Raw genomic sequence first — 14,805 nt, 5'->3', positions numbered from 1 at the left:
ATCTCATATTCTGAAGTCAAACGATATGCACATTTTATTTCATATGCAAAATTCGTACAATTTGTCGGACTGTCGTTTTCAGATAAAAGTATTTTTCGTTGATTATATTATATTTTCGAAGTTCTTTATTGAAAAAATAGACTTACGAATACACGTTCGGTGATACAGAAGGTGCAGAAAAATCTTTACCAGAGGCAGATCACTTGGAGCTTTATTTGATAATTACCTTTCAGTTTGGTATATGTCGGAATGTCAGAAAAAAAAATTACTAAAAATAAAATAAACTCCCTACCTACCTACCACCAAAATTTACCTGGGTTGGGTTATGCCAAACAAACAATTTTTTAAGGATGGCCTGGTGCATAACTGTACAATGTACCATGGAAATCATGGGCGTTTACAGTTCCATTTAATTACAAGTACATAAAACAATGAGATCTTCGCGTTCTTATAATAAATGTTTGGTAGCATTCATTTAACAATTTTAAAGTAAACATATAATTGAAGAATTTGCGCATCAATTGTTAATCATAATGTTAGGATGGTCTTCAAAAAACAATGAAGGTTTGAGTTTAAGAGGACATGATGAATATATTACATCATATTGAGCAATCCCTATTAGAGATGGATCTTTATAAGGGGCCTAATCTTATACTAATCTTTCTTGCAAATATTATTGTTATTATCATTATTGGACATTTGAGTGAAGTTTTCCCATAAGGGTCATTATCATTAACAGATGTATATGTGGCATATTTATTTTGAAAAATGGAAATTCAAATTTAAGGAATGTGAGACCGCACTATTATTTCTGCAAATTGGAAATTTGAAGCCTGTGAATGTAGTGCTTTTACGATATATGTTCACTCTATAAAAATGAAATATATTAATTGCATGTTCTTTGACCATTGAACTTATGTTTTACTTTTTATTCCAGCCCATTAATAAACACATTGTCCCTCTATTTGTTATTATGTACACTGTATGAGGAAAAACTATTGGAAATTCCAGATGAATGTGTGCATATCACTTCAATTATTTAAGTACTTGAAACTGCTATATATTACCTACAATGAGCTTTGAGCAACTTGAGTGTACAAAGTTTCTATGGGCATATATTTATTCACTACAAGTCCAATATGAGGCTGATTGCTGATGGGCTCCAAAGCAGAGACCCATATTATAATGGGAGTGTGTTTATCGAACGTTTTGAGCTAAAATGTAAGCATTCTTCTGTTAAAGCCGTTTGAATGATATAAGTTGTTAAATTTACAAATAATATATGCCTGTGTATTTGCAGATATGAGCCGAACTACGCACCCAACGTATCTCTGGCGCCTGTACAGAAGTGTAAAGGGGAGGATGATGAGGACGATGGTGATGGGGAGGCAGAGAGGAAGTCCAGGGTGGGGTCACCCGAGCCTGCGCCCTCCCAGCCTGCGTACAGGGAGTGGGACCTCTCAGAGAGTGAGGACTCCTCTGTGGAACATGGGTCACCTGCACAGGGTGAGTACACAAGTGGATTTTTATGCAGGGAGCATATAGTTGCCAGTTTGTCCTTCCTTACTTCTTTCCTTATTTTCTTCACACTTTTGTTAGAGTTTTTCATAGTGCCTTCAATATTTTATCAATCTCTTACATATTTGTCATGTAGGTACCTTGCATTGACCTCTACCATTTGATGTGGTTTGAGGTCACTGGGGTCAAGGACAAGGTCACTGAGGCTAATAATAGATGTTCTCAAGGTAAAACAAGGGTAACATCCATCGTTTTCAATGATACTTGTTTTGGTCAATTATTGGGCAAAATTTCAGTCAGAATTTCAATCTCAAAAAGGATACATTTTTAGCTCTACTGCCAAAGGCAGAAGAGCTTATGGGATGGCATGGTGTCTGTGTGTGTTTGTAAGACGTTGTCTTGTTTATCCGATAAAGTCCACAGTTTTCATCCGATTTTTTTCAAACTTACTCAGTGGTTTATATTAATGAGGACTCGATTCCTATTGATTTTCAGGTCACTGGGTCAAAGGTCAAGGTCAAAACAGTAAAAACTTGTTTATCCGATTAAGTCCACAGTTTTCATCTGATTCTTTTTAAACTTGCTCAGTGTCTTCATATTAATGAGGACTCGAACCCTATTGATTTTCAGGTCACTGGGTCAAAGGTCAAGGTCACAGTGACTCGAAATAGTAAAAACTTGTTTATCCAATGAAGTCCACAGTTTTCATCCGATTCTTTCAAACTTGTTCAGTGTCTTTATATTAATAAGGATTCGAACCCTATTGATTTTCAGGTCACTGGGTTAAAGGTCAAGGTCACAGTGACTCGAAATAGTTAAATGGTTTCCAGATGTTAACTCAAGTATGCTTTGGCCTAGGATCATGAAACTTCATAGGTACATTGATCATGACTGGCTGATGACCCCTATTGATTTTCCGGTCACTGGGTCAAAGGTCAAGGTCAAAGTGACTAGAAATAGTAAAATTGTTACTTTTTCTTGTTTATCCAGTAAAGTCCACAGTTTTCATCCGATTCTTTTCAAACTTGTTCACAGTCTTTATATTAATGAGGACTCGAACCCTATTGATTTTCTGGTCACTGGGTCAAAGGTCAAGGTCACAGTGACTCGAAATAGTAAAATGGTTTCCAGATGTTAACTCAAGAATGCTTAGGCCTAGGATCATGAAACTTCATAGGTACATTGATAATGACTGGCTGATGACCCCTTTTGATTTTCAGGTCGCTAGATCAAAGGTCAAGGTCACAGTGACAGTGTTTAAAGCAGAAGAGCGATTCAGGCCCTCATGGGCCTCTTGTTCTGGAATGACAGCCTACAATTCCCATTTGTGGGTTTCAGTGATATTTTTATGTCCCCCACTATAGTAGTGGGGGACATATTGTTTTTGCCCTGTCTGTTGGTCTGTTGGTTGGTCTGTTGGTTGGTTGGTTGGTTGGTTTGCGCCAATTTGAACATTTGCAATAACTTTTGCAATATTGAAGATAGCAACTTGATATTTGGCATGCATATGTATCTCATGGAGCTGCACATATTGAGTGGTGAAAGGTCAAGGTCAAGGTCATCCTTCAAGGTCAAAGGTCAAATATATGGGTCAAAATCGCTCATTTAATGTACACTTTTACAGTATTTCAATATTCAAGATAGCAACTTGATATTTGGCATGCATGTGTATCTCATGGAGCTGCACATTTTGAGTGGTGAAAGGTCAAGGTCATCCTTCAAGGTCAGATGTCAAATATATGTGGCCAAAATCGCTCATTTTATGAGTCCTTTTGCAATATTGAAGATAGCAACTTGATATTTGGCATGCATGTGTATCTCATGGAGCTGCACATTTGGAGTGGTGAAAGGTCAAGGTCATCCTTCAAGGTCAGAGGTCAAATATATGTGGCCCAAATCGCTTATTTTATGAATACTTTTGCAATATTGAAGATAGCAACTTGATATTTGGCATGCATGTGTATCTCGTGGAGCTGCACATTTTGAGTGGTGAAAGGTCAAGGTCAAGGTCATCCTTCAAGGTCAAATATATGGGTCCAAATTGCTCATGTAATGTCACTTCTGCAATATTGAAGCTAGCAATTTTATATTTGAAATGCATGTGTATCTCATGGAGCTGCACATTTTGAGTGGTTAAGGGTCAAGGTCAAGGTCATCCTTCAAGGTCAAACATCATATAGGGGTCAAGGTCATCCTTCAAGGTCAAACATCATATAGGGGGACATTGTGTTTCACAAACACATATTGTTGCAAATGTTCTTATCTGAGTCCTGTGACTCGATAACTTGCAAATCTATGAGTCCCCGATTTGAAAGAATGAGTCCAAATATTAAACAATATTATTTTTTGAGAAATTTCAATGCATTTTTGGGATTCACATAATTGGAAACTTTTGCATCCCCAGAGGTTTTTGTGAGTCCATCACGCAGGACTTGCAGGTAAAAAAATCAGTGGGGTTTCCAAAATTTTTTTATGTCCCCGGATCGAAAGATTGGGGGCATATTGTTTTTGGCCTGTCTGTCTCATAAAGCTGCACATTTTGAGTGGTGAAAGGTCAAGGTCATTCTTCAAGGTCACAAGTGAAAAAATTCAATCCAAGGGAAGTAATAAGCTTTAAAAGGGAGATAATGTCTAAACCTGCCAAATGATCTATTGAAATATTATTTCAAAGCGGCTCAATAGGGGGCATTGTGTTTCTGACAAACACATCTCTTGTTTAGTCTCAATTTTAAAGTATTTGTTTGCAAAAAACAAAAAGCCTATTTTTCCAATCCAAAGGAAAGGAAATTGGAAACAAGTTTGTTTTTTCTCAGAAATTAATTTCATCCATTCACCATAAGATGACATATTTTCATCACCAGGTGAGGATTCAAGGCTTTCCCCAACCACTGAGAACCAGCGTGCCCTTGAAATAGAGTTGGAAATGATTCGACAAGCGCTGGATGGGAAGATTGGATCCAACAAGGAGGAGAAAGACCGCTTCTTGCACGAGTTTTGTAAGCTGCGGTCTAAACACCAGGAATTTTTGAACAGAAATATTCAGGCACGAAGAAATTTGAAACAGGTTTGTTGTTTTTTTCATGGATGATTTTCTTCTTTGTATAATTGCTGCATGATTGCAAATTGGGAAATGGTTGATTAGGTTTGCTTTATTGCTTCAATAAATGTTATGTTTATTCAGCAGAAACTGAATGTTTGCCTGTTTGTTGTTATGCTATGCTAGTTATACAAATGAGTAATGCCATATTAAACAAACAAACAGTGCATTGTTGTTAACCTTATTTACAAGTTCAATTATTGTGCATGTTTGACAATTACATAGATAACCTCAAAGATAACAAATGAAATATTGGCAAGTGAAACGAGTACAAAATGTACAGCTGCCAATCTTTATCTTTTGCCCAATAGTTCTTTACTAAACATTATTTGGTGAGTAAATACTATGTCCCAATGTAGGTTTGAAATCTGATATTTTATATTCTTTAACTAGATGAGCAGTACATAAAAAGTGTAGTGATGGCAGTACTGCATAGAACTTACGACTCATTGTTGTTTACTACACAGTATTGATGACCCAGGGTTGTTTACTGTGCAGCATTGATGACTCATAATTGTTTACTGTGCAGTATTGATGACCCATGGTTGTTTACTCTGCAGTATTGATGACCCATGGTTGTTTAATGTGCAGTGTTGTTGACCCATGGTTGTTTCCTGTGCAGTATTGATGACCCATGGTTGTTTACTTTGCAGTATTGCTGACCCATAGTAGTTTACTCTGCAGTATTGATGACCCATGGTTGTTTAATGTGCAGTGTTGTTGACCCATGGTTGTTTCCTGTGCAGTATTGATGACCCATGGTTGTTTACTATGCAGTATAGATGGCCCGTGGTTGTTTAATGTGCAGTTTTGTTGATCCATGGTTGTTTACTGTGCAGCATTGTTGACTCATAATAGTTTTCTGTTCAGTATTGATGATCCATGGTTGTTTAATGTGCAGCATTGATGACTCATAATGGTTTACTGTGAAGTATTGATGACCCATGGTTGTTTTCTTCGCAGTATTGATGACCCATGGTTGTTTACTACTCAGTATTGATGACCCATGGTTGTTTACTGTGCAGCATTGATGACTCATAATAGATTACTGTGCAGTATTGATGACCCATGGTTATGTACTGCATAGTTTTGATGACCCATGGTTGTTTACTGCATGACATGTAGTTGTGAACTACCTTGTATCTGGTTGTTAACCGCTTTGTTCCATTGATCCATGGTTATGTACTGCCTATTACACATGCCTTGTACTGATCAGCTGTGCTTATATACACAGGAGCTGGCCAATGCAAAGGCGTGCTCCAGGGAGCGCTATCAGGAGGCCAGTGAGCAGCAGGCCCACATGGAGAGAGAGATGGACAAGTATCGCAGGGACGCTGAGGCACGACTCAAGGTTTGTGTTGTTACATGAACAGTGACAGAGTGAAACTTGTTTGGAATTTTTATTGATCATTTTGTTCATTCTGTGTTTTTCATTAAATACATTAAAACAGGACTGTTTTCCTAAACTTTGATAGTAAAGATCACCCTTTAAGACAAAACTGTTTATGCCCTTGTTTGGATGGCATATAGTAATCACACAGTCCCTCCGTAAGTCCGTCTGTCCCTCCCGCATTTTGTTGTGTAGAAAAATTTTATGCAAAGCTTTCAGATATTGAGCTGATTTTTATGTCCCCCACTACAGTATATTGTTTTTGCCCTGTCTGTTGGTTGGTTGGTCTGTTGGTTGGTTGGTTGGTCTGTTGGTTTGCGCCAACTTTAACTTTTTGCAATAACTTTTGCTAAATTGAAGATAGCAACTTCATATTTGGCATGCATGTGTATCTCATGAAGCTGCACATTTTGAGTGGTGAAAGGTCAATTTCAAGGTCATCCTTCAAGGTCAGAGGTCAAATATATATGGCCAAAATCGCTCATTTTATGAATACTTTTGCAATATTGAAGATAGCAACTTCATATTTAGCATGCATGTGTATCTCATGGAGCTGCACATTTTGAGTGGTGAAAGGTCAAGGTCAAGGTCATCCTTCAAGGTCAGAGGTCAAATATATGTGGCCCAAATCGCTTATTTTATGAATACTTTTGCAATATTGAAGATAGCAACTTCATATTTGGCATGCATGTGTATCTCATGGAGCTGCACATTTTGAGTGGTGAAAGGTCAAGGTCAAGGTCATCCTTCAAGGTCAGAGGTCACATATATGTGGCCCAAATCGCTTATTTTATGAATACTTTTGCAATATTGAAGATAGCAACTTGATATTTGGCATGCATGTGTATCTCATGGAGCTGCACATTTTGAGTGGTGAAAGGTCAAGGTCAAGGTCATCCTTCAAGGTCAAATATATGGGTCAAAATTGCTCATGTAATGTCACTTCTGCAATATTGAAGCTAGCAATTTTATATTTGAAATGCGTGTGTATCTCAAGGAGCTGCACATTTTGAGTGGTGAAGGGTCAAGGTCAAGGCCATCCTTCAAGGTCAAACGTCATATAGGGGGACATTGTGTTTCACAAACACATCTTGTTGGTATGTGAGTCTACGTACATGACTTACAGATGAAGTGAGTGTTTTGTTATGCTCCATTGATTTTTGGCAAAGTTAAGGGCTTGGGACTTATTTTCTTTATAATAACTGTTTTCTGGAGCTTTTCTATGAAATGCTTTCAGATATTGAGCTGGTTTTGGTATTTGACTCTACCTAAATGACTTACAGATGAAGTGTGAGTTTTTTCTGGACCATTGATCAGTGCTCCAGCTAGGCTTAAATTTGATGGCACGCCGCCCTGCCCTCCCGAACATCCGCCCTGCCCTTCCTAGGGCCCCCCCTTGCCCTAAAAAAAAAAAAGAAAAAAAAAAAAAAATTTTTTTTTTACATATGAAAATTAATAAATCTATTATTACATTACAAGTAATTAATTTATTTCTCATTGTAGACATTATATTAAATGATTTAATAATAATGGGAATAATATATTCTAACAATTATTTATAACATAAATTAACATGCAACAGGAAGCATTCCAGAAAAGCCCGCACGCTCGAAAGTGCCCTTTTGATAAAATACTGCGCGTCGAAAGTGCCCTTTTGACAAAAAAGCACCCCTGCCCTTTCCAAATCCTAGCAGGAGCACTGATTGATGTTGGGCGAAGTTAAAGGCCTTGGACTTGCTCTGCAGCTTCAAAGCCCAGAAGGGGGCATTGTGTTTCACTAACACTGGTCTTGTGTTTTTTTTTTGGGGGGGGGGGGGGGGTATTTTGCACTTACATTGACATCACTTGTTGCTTAATACAAAGTCCACTTAAAAATGAAATATAGTTAAAAATTAATATGTTTTAAATGTATGTTTCCTGCCTGCAATAAGGTAACTGCATTGTAGTGCTTTCCACAGGATGTTTTCAGATGCCCGTGGTCGTTAGCGGGGGGGGGGGGCTTAGGAAGAGAAGCACCCTCCATACCTTAATTTTTAACCAGGTTTAACTGGTTATTAGAATGTCGGCTGGCGGGCTGGCAAAACAAGCTTGTCCGAGCCTCGCATAACTTATTAATTAATTGTGAGATTTTTAAATTATTTGGCACATTTGTTCACCATCATTAGACGGTGTGTCGCGCGAAAGAATTACGTCGATATCTCCAAGGTCAAGGTCACACTTTGAGTTTAAAGGTAAAAAATGGCCATAAATGAGCTTGTCCGGGCCATAACTATGTCATTCATTGTGAGATTTTAAAATCTTTTGGCACATTTGTTCACCATCATTGGTCAAGGTTGTCACGACTAAAAATATTTATTTATTTTGAAACAAAGGTTAATTATAAACAATCAGTTCAGTTTGAGCTGTCTCCCTTTATCAGACTTTTGTTTCCAATTGAAAACCTGGTTTTGTGACAATTTTGTCCCTTGTTTTCTAATTTGTTTATGACGTTATTTGGTGCTTTATGACTCTGCAAGAAGAAAAACATCTATAAAGCCATTGATCATGCCATTTTTTTCACATATAGATACCCATGTACCCGACTAGATTGATTTGTCAATACAACCGTATCAACCCGACTATCAATTACTGCATACTTACTTCTTTTGCCGTCGCTATTCATTACCCGATAATCTCTTATATTCCATTTGTAAAAGCCAATGCTTGTAAATATTGAGGATAAAAGTGCTCAATAATTTCATAAACACAAACATTTGCCTCTTTTCTTAAGTAACAAATGAATAGTGGCATATGTGACTATATTGCCTCACGTGCTGTTAGCATTTATATACAACAATAAATACACCCACACTTTTCACGTGACGTACGTGTCTGCATAATTTTTTTGCGTTTTTTTATGGAGACAAAGGAACAGCACAAAATACATGAAATATATGAAGATCTGAATACAGATTATTTAAGCTAAAATTTGTTAATGTCGTGTTTATATTAAAATTCGGAAGCATATTTCATATTACAAATTTAATTATGCTCATTTAAGATTTCAACAAAACATTTATATTTGAATTCAAAAATAATTTGTAAAAACGCTTTACTAGTCAAATAGATGTTTTAACCATTTAATGCATTAAATAAACAATTTCCAGGAGGATAACACCCTGTTGCCAAAAAAAGTCTTCTAAGTTAATTGCCGTGATTTCATCATAATCACTGACTCATGCATCACCTGCATAATTTTACAGCAGGTATTGAATGCCTATGAGCGCTTTCACTCATGCAAATCGTGCGCACAAATTGGCCAAAATGGATTTTCCAATGCAACGACGCTCTGCCTTTAGGTGAACTTAAGTTGGGTAAAGAGATGCATGTAATTGAGTATTGTAAATTGACTTTCAAAATATTTGGCGAAGTCCATATCGCTTTGATCTTATGGAATGAAATATAGAATGGTTAGTTGCAGTTACTGAAAAATACACTAACCTGTAAATATCATGCACCCCGCTGACTCTGATTTCAAAATTCAAGTGGCCCGTCGAGGGACCATTAAATTGCCAGTGGAAAGCACTGCTGCACTGTATGAATACAATTTGTATTTTGTTCCAGGAGGTGAAAGATGACAATGCCAAGTTGCTGAAGGATGTGCAGATAATGCAGGACCGTGATGAGATTGGGGTAAGCTGATCAACTATCTAGCATTTAGTGATGAGATTGGGGTAAGCTGATCAACTATCTAGCATTTAGTGATGAGATTGGGGTAAGCTGATCAACTATCTAGCATTTAGTGATGAGATTGGGGTAAGCTGATCAACTATCTAGCATTTAGTGATGAGATTGGGGTAAGCTAATCAACAATCTAGCATTTAGTGATGAGATTGGGGTAAGCTGATCAACTATCTAGCATTTAGTGATGAGATTGGGGTAAGCTGATCAACTATCTAGCATTTAGTGATGAGATTGGGGTAAGCTGATCAACAATCTAGCTTTTAGTGATGAGATTGGAGTAAGCTGATCAACTATCTAGCATTTAGTGATGAGATTGGGGTAAGCTAATCAACTATCTAGCATTTAGTGATGAGATTGGGGTAAGCTAATCAACAATCTAGCATTAAGTGATGAGATTGGGGTAAGCTGATCAACTATCTAGCATTTAGTGATGAGATTGGGGTAAGCTAATCAACAATCTAGCATTTAGTGATGAGATTGGGGTAAGCTGATCAACTATCTAGCATTTAGTGATGAGATTGGGGTAAGCTGATCAACTATCTAGCATTTAGTGATGAGATTGGGTAAGCTAATCAACTATCTTGCATTTAGTGATGAGATTGGGGTAAGCTGATCAACTATCTAGCATTTAGTGATGAGATTGGGGTAAGCTGATCAACTATCTAGCATTTAGTGATGAGATTGGGTAAGCTAATCAACTATCTTGCATTTAGTGATTAGATTGGGGTAAGCTGATCAACTATCTAGCATTTAGTGATGAGATTGGGATAAGCTAATCAACTATCTTGCATTTAGTGATGAGATTGGGGTAATCTGATCAACTATCTAGCATTTAGTGATGAGATTGGGGTAAGCTAATCAACTATCTTGCATTTAGTGATGAGATTGGGGTAAGCTGATCAACTATCTAGCATTTAGTGATGAGATTTGGTAAGCTAATCAACTATCTTGCATTTAGTGATGAGATTGGGGTAAGCTGATCAACTATCTAGCATTTAGTGATGAGATTGGGGTAAGCTGATCAACTATCTAGCATTTAGTGATGAGATTGGGGTAAGCTGATCAACTATCTAGCATTTAGTGATGAGATTGGGGTAAGCTGATCAACTATCTAGCATTTAGTGATGAGATTGGGGTAAGCTGATCAACTATCTAGCATTTAGTGATGAGATTGGGGTAAGCTGATCAACTATCTAGCATTTAGTGATGAGATTGGGGTAAGCTGATCAACTATCTAGCATTTAGTGATGAGATTGGGGTAAGCTGATCAACTATCTAGCATTTAGTGATGAGATTGAGGTAAGCTGATCAACAATCTAGCATTTATAATTATATGAGCTGCCTTCTGGGAAAACTGAGCTTAACCCATTTATGCCTAGTGGACTCTCCCATCCTTCTAAATTGGATCAATTTATTTCCAAATTAGGGATGTCTAGTATATTTATTTCTATATTTAGAATTTTTCTACCAGAAATTCCTTAAAGCAAACAGCGCAGACCCTGATGAGACGCCGCATCATGCGGCCTCTCATCTGGGTCTACGCTGTTTGCCAAGGCCTTTTTTTTAGACGCTAGGCATAAATGGGTTAATGCACATGTTCTCCCAGACTAGCCTGTGTGGACAGCACGGGCTAATTTTGGACAACACCATTTTACAATAGAGAGGCTCATTATATACAGGCACCATGGCAGAAACCTGTGAACAGCTTAGCTGGCCTTGTTTTGCACTCTTATTAATGGTGATACTTAACTTTGAACATTAGTGTGTCTTTTGTTCTCACTGAATAAGACTGCACTTGACTAGCTGTTCTTGCCTATTCAATGATCTTGTTCAGCTGCAGTTATTGTATGTGGCCATGTAATTGGGTGGGATATGGGAAAATTTTTTTTTTTAGCTGTGGTATACAATGTTTTAAAACTGATCAAAATAAAAAGTTAATAATTTAGTACTGGTCTTATTACAAGATGATTTTCTTTAGACCAGTCAGGCAGATAGATTGTGCATTGTTTAACCTATTCTATCAGATTGCTGGTGACAATTATGTATGTATTTTTATCTGTTAACATGGCTGAATAAACCCAGACATTTGACACGACTTACACAGCTCCGTTTTATGTTGATCTTTTTCTGCTGACTGACTTTCCATACATAGACATGTATCTTGATAGATTCCTTGGACAGATTAAGGCAGTCTTATTTACACCTTCTCATTGTTCAAATGTCATGGTGGAATTCTGACTCGAGTTGCTTGCTTGGTATTTGTCACATAGAAGACATTTGATACGTTTTGCTGTTAATTAGGCCTCTTTTTGATTGTGTCTATGTCTTATATTACTAATGTGTGTAATGGCTTTGATGACCTCCAATAATAATTGCACTAGATGCTCTCAAACATTCCATGCCTCTGCAATCAGGCCAGCATGCATAAACCAATTCTATGACTTAAGTCTAAGAATAAAGAATATTCTTAAAGCTGTAATGTACTAAATATTCATTAATGATTGTTCTAATTTGACAATGTACACCTTAAATTACTCCAATCTTAACATAGAACGGTTTTCTTATGACATCCTTGATAGTCTGAATGTATGCACTCTCTGATTTAAGATTTCTTATGACATAAGCACCCTTGATGGTCTGAATCTATTCACCCTTGATAGTCTGACTCTATTCACACTCTGCATTTAGATTTCTTATGACATAAGCACCCTTGATGGTCTGACTCTATTCACCCTTGATAGTCTGACTCTATTCACACTCTGCATTTAAATTTCTTATGACATATGCACCCTTGATAGTCTGGCTCTATTCACCCTTGATAGTCTGACTCTATTCACACTTGATAGTCTGACTCTATGAACCCTTGATAGTCTGGCTCTATTCACCCTTGATAGTCTGACTTTATTCACCCTTGATAGTCTTATTCACCCTTGATAGTCTGACTCTATTAACCCTTGATAGTCTGAATCTATTCACACTCTGCATTAAGATTTCTTATGACATTTGCACCCTTGATAGTCTGAATATCTTCACCCTTGATAATCTGACTCTATTCACCCTTGATAGTCTGAATATATTCACCCTTGATAGTCTGAATCTATTCACCCTTGATAGTCTAACTCTATTCACCCTTCATAGTCTGACTATTCACCATTCATAGTCTGAATCTATTCACCCTTGATAGTCTGACTCTATTCACCCTTGATATTCTGAATCTATTCACCCTTCATAGTCTGACTATTCACCCTTGATAGTCTGAATCTATTCACCCTAGATAGTCTGACTCTATTCACCCTTGATTGTCTGAATCTATTCACCCTTCATAGTCTGACTATTCACCCTTGATAGTCTGACTATTCACCCTTGATAGTCTGAATCTATTCACCCTAGATAGTCTGACTCTATTCACCCTTGATTGTCTGAATCTATTCACCCTTCATAGTCTGACTATTCACCCTAGATAGTCTGAATCTATTCCCCCTTGATAGTCTGACTCTATTCACCCTTGATAGTCTGAATCTATTCACCCTTGATAGTCTGAATCTATTCACCCTTCATAGTCTGACTATTCACCCTAGATAGTCTGAATCTATTCACCCTTCATAGTCTGACTCTATTCACCCTAGATAGTCTGAATCTATTCACCCTAGATAGTCTGAATATATTCACCCTTTATAGTCTGACTATTCACCCTAGATAGTCTGAATCTATTCACCCTTCATAGTCTGACTCTATTCACCCTTGATAGTCTGACTATTCACCCTTGATAGTCTGACTCTATTCACCCTTGATAGTCTGACTATTCACCCTTGATAGTCTGACTCTATTCACCCTTGATAGTCTGACTATTCACCCTTGATAGTCTGAATCTATTCACCCTTGATAGTCTGAATCTATTCACCCTTGATAGTCTGACTCTAGTCACCCTTGGTAGTCTGAATCTATTCACACTCTGCATTAAGATATCTTTGATCTAAATCTATTCTTTACACTTGAGTCTAAGAATGGGTTGGTGAATACAAACCAAGTACCACACTGAGATATTGTTTTGGTTTATGCAGTTCTAACACTCATAGTAAAATGCAACCCTGACTATTGTGCTGTTATTATATTCATGTTATGACATGAATTTATTCAATCTTTCATAGATTTATTGATTGCCTAAATACTTGTACTTTTGTGAATTAACTAAAATGAACCAATATATCAAGGCCAAAAAAAAGATAAACCAATACATGTATTTGAGAATGAGTCATTATATATCACAGTTTTGTATAATTTAGAACTTATTATGGAAAATATTTTTATTTGAAATTTATTCATTTGGATCAAAACAAAATTTCAGCAGGCAGTATTGCCAGTTTTTGTAGCAGTATATCAGTCTGCCTATAGTACTGCATACACAAGTCTCACAGTGGTTCACCTATTTTGTGTCACCAGTAATAATAACTATAAATCATTTCAGGCATGTAGGCTAGACAAGGTCACATTTGGTCAAGTTTGACAGGCTTACTTGCTCTATGATTACTCATTTTCATAATTGGTAAGATACCAAATAGCCTCTTGGCCCTTTTTTGTTATACAATTAAATTACCCCCTTCCCCCCCCCCCCCCCCCAAATTATTTTTTACAAATAAACACAAAATAAATAAATACATACATAAAATAATAAAATGAATAAAAAATAAATAAAAAAGCAAATAAAAAAGTAAATAAATCTATAATTAAATAATAAAGTCATTGAAATCTGGTTTAGTTTGAAAAAGAACAACATATCATAGTACAAATCATATTAAATAGTAGACAAAGTGAACAGATATAGAAAGTTGAGGCGAGCAGCTGTTCTCAATATATACCTAGAGAACTGCTTGGTTGGTTGCTGTCTTGATGTACATCTGCAGAATTGGAGAGTTGGATTTCATTTTAGATTGAGTCATTTCCAACAAGGTTTAATAATTTCCAGCATTAAGCAAGGCATTCTCTGCAGTATTGATTTTCTGTCATAGAAGTTTGTCTGCTGTGCGTCTTTGGAATTAGGTTGGTCTTTGCTGCATCCCCATGTCAGATACTAATAGGA

The 14,805-nt window shown here is 36.9% G+C and overlaps 1 protein-coding gene across 1 annotated transcript in view; it reads left to right on the top strand.

Annotated features, from left to right (window-relative positions):
* The window catches only part of LOC127832132 (ski oncogene-like), an 81,399-nt gene that overhangs the window by 61,735 nt on the left and 4,859 nt on the right, over window positions 1–14,805 (top strand). The window contains 4 exon segments of the mRNA XM_052357370.1: window positions 1,301–1,506; window positions 4,380–4,582; window positions 5,850–5,966; window positions 9,609–9,677. Of these exon segments, the coding sequence (XP_052213330.1) occupies window positions 1,301–1,506; window positions 4,380–4,582; window positions 5,850–5,966; window positions 9,609–9,677 (595 nt within the window).

Source organism: Dreissena polymorpha, chromosome 5 (assembly GCF_020536995.1).
Source record: "Dreissena polymorpha isolate Duluth1 chromosome 5, UMN_Dpol_1.0, whole genome shotgun sequence".
Classification (NCBI taxonomy): Eukaryota; Metazoa; Mollusca; class Bivalvia; order Myida; family Dreissenidae; genus Dreissena; species Dreissena polymorpha.
This window is presented reverse-complemented; position numbering and strand designations above follow the sequence as displayed.